Source organism: Tupaia chinensis, unplaced genomic scaffold (assembly GCF_000334495.1).
Source record: "Tupaia chinensis unplaced genomic scaffold, TupChi_1.0 Scaffold000573_1, whole genome shotgun sequence".
Classification (NCBI taxonomy): Eukaryota; Metazoa; Chordata; class Mammalia; order Scandentia; family Tupaiidae; genus Tupaia; species Tupaia belangeri.
Window position 1 is genome coordinate 3134611 of NW_006160087.1, and position 5480 is coordinate 3140090.

The following is a 5480-nucleotide window of genomic DNA, read 5'->3' on the forward strand; positions in this document are numbered from 1 at the left end:
GGGGCGGGGAGGGGACACTGGGGGGGAGGGGGCCGGGACCTGGACAGACACACGCGTGGGGCTTCAGAAAGTTCACGGAAAGTGCGCATGGTGAAAGAAACTATGCCTGGACTTCAGATTTTTTTTTGAACCAAAATATTAATGAATTCCTGCCTTTCCCCTCTTGGTAACTTGCCAGAGAGTGAGAACGTCAGAAAGCATCCCACCCTGGGCCAGCAGGCGGCGTGGTGGCTAAGGTACTGGTTCCAGTCCCAGACCTGGTGGCTTGCTTTCTCACTTTCTCTTTCTCAAGCTGTCTCTCGCTAGTCACAGCAAAATTGAAAAATGATACCAAATAAGATGGAATGATTTTCTAAGGAAAAAACGAAAAGGAAAGCAGCCCCTATCACACCCCATGAGGGCACGGTTACGCTGCAGTCCCTTCCCCATCTCTCCCCTCTCAGGATTTTGGGCACGCGTGCACACGTTTGGTGTGTTTTCCAAGTTGCTGGCCATGGGACTCGAACTGTGCAGTCGGTCGGATGGGCTGACCCAAATACTTTTTTTTAAGTTCATTTTTATTCCGTGAGTGAAAGAGATGCTGACACCCCCTGCCGAGCCAGCCCAGGTTAGAGGCGTGCACATGCCCGGTATCAGGGAGTCTCTGGACGTCTCTGGACTGGAGCCAGCGGTCGCCCTTGGGGGTCTGCCCCACAGGGGCCTCTCAGTGCTTGCCCTGTCTGGCCCTCAACTAGTATTGTAATCCATATTTTCCACACATTTTTTGAAGTCCCCGCATGGAAACCAGGAGACAGGCTGAGAAGGCAGACGGGAGGAGGCAGAGAGACCCTCCCTGTGAGGGAGACAGGAGAGGCCGTGATGGAGGGTTGTGGGGAGCACTTGGTCGCCAGGTGGCTCGCTTGGTCTTCTGCAGATCCGGGCCATGTGAGTGTGTGGGGCCGGGGCTGGTGACGTCCAGGTGCAGCCCAGGGTGGCCATCACATCCCTGGGAGTGTCTCGGAGAGCTCCGAGGTGCTCCCCTTCCTGTCCCAGTGCCAGAACCCCAGAGAAGGCAGCATGTCCTCTGGGTGGCACAGGCCGAGTGAGGGGCCCACAGCCCCGCCGTTGTAGTCACAGCCCTGGGTCCCCTGGCCCTCGGCACGGAGGAGCTTCGGAGAGCCTCACGCAGTGCCGGGTGGCCTGGTGAGAGGATAGGACTGAGCTGGGGCTGGGGCCATGGGGCGGGGTGGCCAGGCCCCTGTTTGGAAGACACTGGGCCCATTGGAATGACCACCTTGAGTCCCTTAGGTGACCGCCCCGTCCCTGAGCTGCCCGGCACCGCGAGGGCCGGGAGCAGGCCAGCTACAGTGTCAGGGCCTGTGCAAGTGAGTGTGGGGCCCTTTGTCCCACCATCACGAGTCCAAGATGACGACCCAGCGTGTTAGACTGGGTGCGGCCCGAGAGCAGGGCCTGCCGGGGAGGACGGCCATCCTGCAGGGCTTGTGCCGGCCTTCATGGCACTTCAGGGCTGCAGGGAGAGCTGCAGCCAGAGGCCCGGGCCTGCTGCAGGCTGGGCGCTGTCCTCCTCTAACAGCATTCACGAGCTCATTCCCAGCGAGCAGGAGGGCTAGGGGGGGCCACGCTCAGCCAAGGCCATGCCACTCAGGGAGTCTCAGAAGGTCCAGCAGGGACTCTTGACTATACCACACCCTGTCCATGGTGAGCCTCTCACCCAGGTGAGGTATGGCCAGAGGCAGAAGTGACTTGTGGGTAGAGGCCGGAGTCCAGGAAGGCTTCCCGGGGGAGGCCGGACTTGAGTGGAAGGATGACTGAGTGGAAGATGGAGAAGTAGTGCTGAGGGTGGAGGGCTTCCCAGGCGAGGGGACCAGCAGAAGCCAGGAAGGCCTGGCAGGGAAGGGGAACCACAGCAAAGGGGCCTTGAGAAGGAGAAGGAGAACGTGGTGTGGGGCCCAGAGACCCCTGAGCTCGGGCGGGGCCGCCTCCTCAGGGCCTGGAGGTCATCAAGCAGCAGCAGCGGGAGCCTCGCGGCCTTCCGGTGTCCAAGCTGACCCACAAGGGCGAGGTCGAGATCCTGCGGGACGCCGACCAGACGCTCACCCTGGAGGACCTGGTGGTAAGTGGCGGCCTGAGCTGGGCTGGCAGGACCCTGGCTCCCACCCTCGCCTCGCTTTGCATGAGACCCTCGGCTGCTCCAAGGCCTGCCCTGTTCACGAACAGGGTCCCAGGGGGTCACAGCCAGGGTGCTCCTGCGTGGGCCTGTGGGTGCTGCCTCAGTGCTGGCCTGTGCGCCTGACCCCCAGGTGCCCCGGGGTGGTACCAAGTCCCACCTCCACGGGCACCCCAGCCCCAGACCTTCTGCTCAGCACTGTGCCTGGGAGCGGGAGGGCAGCTCTGAGCCAGGCAGTTTGGTCGGACGGGAGGAACAGAGGCCCCTCTGTCTGCAGGGCCTTGTCGGCCTTGTGCCTCACACTGCTCTGGAGGTGCTCAGAGCACAAGGCTCGGGGTTCGCACGCTGAGCTTTCCTGAAGCAGTATGGCCGCGTTTAAAGCCATCTCCGTTAGAGCGGAGAGTGATCAGGAACGGACGTGAAGGGTCACGAAAACGTCCATTCGCCATGATCTGCTGACTGCTGCTGAGAGCTCGCCCTAATGACACAATTTAGGAAACTACTTCCTTCTTTTCTTCTCTCTTTTTTTTCTTCCAATTTATCAGAAGGTGCATGCACTTGCCAGAAAAAGAGAGAGAAAAAGAGAAAGAGAGAAAGCATCCCCAGTGGGGCGTGGTCATGCTGCAATGCTTCTCCCTTTTTCCATCCTGCCAGGACGTGGGGCATGCACACATACGTCCCCAATGTGTTTTGTTTGTTGTTGTTACTGTTTTAGAGAGATTTTTGCTGTAGGGCATGTGCACTCACCAGAAAGATAGAGAGAGACAGAGAGACAGAAAGTGAGACATCACCCCCCAGGGGGGATGGTCACGCCACAATCCCTTCTCCATCCTCTTGGGATTTTGGGCACGCACGCACATGCCCGGTATAAGCTTTAAGCTACTGGGTCCAGGACTCAAACCATGGTCGACCACGTGGGAGGCCAGCAGTGTGACCATTACACATCTTCTGGTCCTGCTGATGTGCTTTTTAAGACCCAGAACTGGAATTCAAATCCATGGTCAGCCGTGTAGGTTCCAGCTCTCTTAAGCACTAGGCCGTGGGCAGACCCAGGAAAATACTTCCCGCAGAGTCCTCGGTGCTGTTTATAACAGCAGAGACCAGAAGCGACCCAAATGTCTGTTGACAGAGGTGGCATGTAAATAGCCTACCCATCAGTGCAGTGTCTACATAGACTTTATAACGTGCAAAGGCCTCTGCCACAATTTGTGGGCAAAATGAGAATACCACGTTGAATATTGGACCCAGCTCTTACAGTAAACTCTGTGAGCAGGGAAACCGGCAAAGGAATGCCTAGGTTATCAGCAGTGCTGCCTGGGTGGTGGGACAAGGGGGCATTTTTCTATTTTTTTTCTTTACGGGTTCATGGTTTTATAACAAAAACATGTATTTTTAAAAGAATTATTTTATTTAACTTCATTTATTTATTTTTATTTTTATTTGACCAGAGAGGAACAGAGTGAGAGAGAGGGAAAGTGAGAAAGAAAGCCTCCAGGTCTAGGACTTGAACCGCAGTCAGCCATGTGGAGTCCAGCGCCCTTAACCACCACGTCACCTGAAGGCCTCTAAAACATGTATTTTTAAGAAAAATAAACTAAACCATATCCCCGAGCCCCGCGTTCCCAGCACCCCTCTCGCCCTGCCTGCCTCCAGGGACCTGAGGTGCCCATGGCCTGCAGCCCCCTGGCTCTGCCTGCTGTGCCAGGGGACACCACAGAGCAGCATGAGCGCCACTTCCTGGACCCTGGCTGCCGCATCTGCACAGGTGGGGCGGGGTGTGGGGTGGTCGGCAGGCTGGGGCCAGCGGGGGATTCAGAGCAGCAGAGAGCTGTGGCCTGCGGAGATAGTGGCAGAGTGGGGTGTCCATGCCACAGGTCACCCTGAAAAGACCCTGGCTCCAGCCCTGGCTCTAAAAGCCTGCTCATTAGCCTCCCGGCCAGCTCCTGCCTGTGCTGTTTGCAGACTGGGAGCCCTCGAGGGGGCCGCCCGGCTCCTTCAGAGACACCAGGAGCAGGGAGGACTGCGTCTTCCAGAGAGCCCCAAGCCCAGCTCCCGTGTCCTCGCCAGAGAAGCCTAAAGCCAGGGAGACACCTCTCCCGCAGCCTCAGTGAGCGTGGAGGGCTGGGTGGGGCCAACCCAGCAGGGCTGGTGGGGCCAAGGGCACAGGCTGGGGAGCAGACCTTGCGTGGACCTGGGCCAGTGCTCCAGTCCCCACAGTGGGGACACAGGACCTGCTCTGAGCAGAAAGGAGGTGCCAGGAAGTCCGATGACCTTCTCTGGGCCCTGTCTCTGTCCTTCCAGGATCCAGATGCCCGCTGAGCCCACCAAGGCTCCGCCCAGCCCGCCGCTCTGGGAGGGCTCCCTGGACATGTTCTCCATCAAGCGCTTCCGGGTCAAGGCCCAGCTGGTCTCGGGACACAGCTGCCGGCTGGCCCAGGTACAGCTGCCTGGTCCGCAGCCCTTCCTGGCGCACTCCTGGCTCGATCTCCTGTGTGCGCTCAAACAAGGCCTGGGCGCCTCCCTGTACTGGGCCCGGGGGCACACGAGGTCACCCCCAATCTTTGTGCGGAGACCCGGGGTGACGAAGGATCCGTCACCAAAGGCGTGCAGCGGGAAGGTCCAGGCGAGAAGTCGAGCTCTCTGGCCAGAGGAGGGTCTTAGGAGTGACCGAGTGACCAGCTTAAGTGTTGGAAGAGGGTGGGGGCTTCTGGGAGGGCTGAAGAGGAGGCTGTAGGTTTCAGGGGGGCACTCAGCACTTTCCGGGTAGCCCCGAAGACCCTGCTAGACTCCCTGCCCACCTGTACCTCTGCCTCCCTGGGGCTGGGGTGGGACTGGCCAGCACCCGTCCTGCCCCCAGGCCCTGCCCGAGGTGATCCGCTCAGCAGGCTGCATCCCGCCCAGTGCTGTCTGGGACCTTCTGGCCAGCATCTGCCCAGCTGAGGCCAAGGTAACCGCCTACTCAGGGACCTCCTCTTCTAGCACCTGACCCCAGCCTTGCACTCCCCTCTGTCTCGAGCAGAGGCCTGGCCGGGGCAGCGGGTGTCACTCCTGTGACTGCTGTCCCACCATGTGATCTGGGCAAGTCTGTCTTCCCCTCTGGAAAACAGGGCCCACTTTCTCACGGGCTCCCAGAGGCCCAGGTGACACGGGGTGTGGGCAGAGCTCCTGAAGCTGCTGTCAACTGCAGGACACTTGTGTGCTCCAGCTGCGCCCGCACGGGGCTCGGGACACCCAGAACTGCCGCCTGCTCTACTCCTACCTCAACAGCAAGCAGCGGCACGGCCTGGCAGGCGTGGGCCACGCGGGCATTGTC

The 5480-nt window shown here is 59.7% G+C and overlaps 1 protein-coding gene across 1 annotated transcript in view; it reads left to right on the forward strand.

Annotated features, from left to right (window-relative positions):
• The window catches only part of SPOCD1 (SPOC domain containing 1), a 10713-nt gene that overhangs the window by 3043 nt on the left and 2190 nt on the right, over positions 1-5480 (forward strand). The window contains exons 7-12 of the mRNA XM_006158123.2: positions 1975-2113; positions 3821-3932; positions 4130-4274; positions 4469-4604; positions 5025-5114; positions 5355-5457. Coding sequence (XP_006158185.1) covers positions 1975-2113; positions 3821-3932; positions 4130-4274; positions 4469-4604; positions 5025-5114; positions 5355-5457 — 725 coding nt within the window. The remainder of the gene's footprint in view (positions 1-1974; positions 2114-3820; positions 3933-4129; positions 4275-4468; positions 4605-5024; positions 5115-5354; positions 5458-5480) is intronic.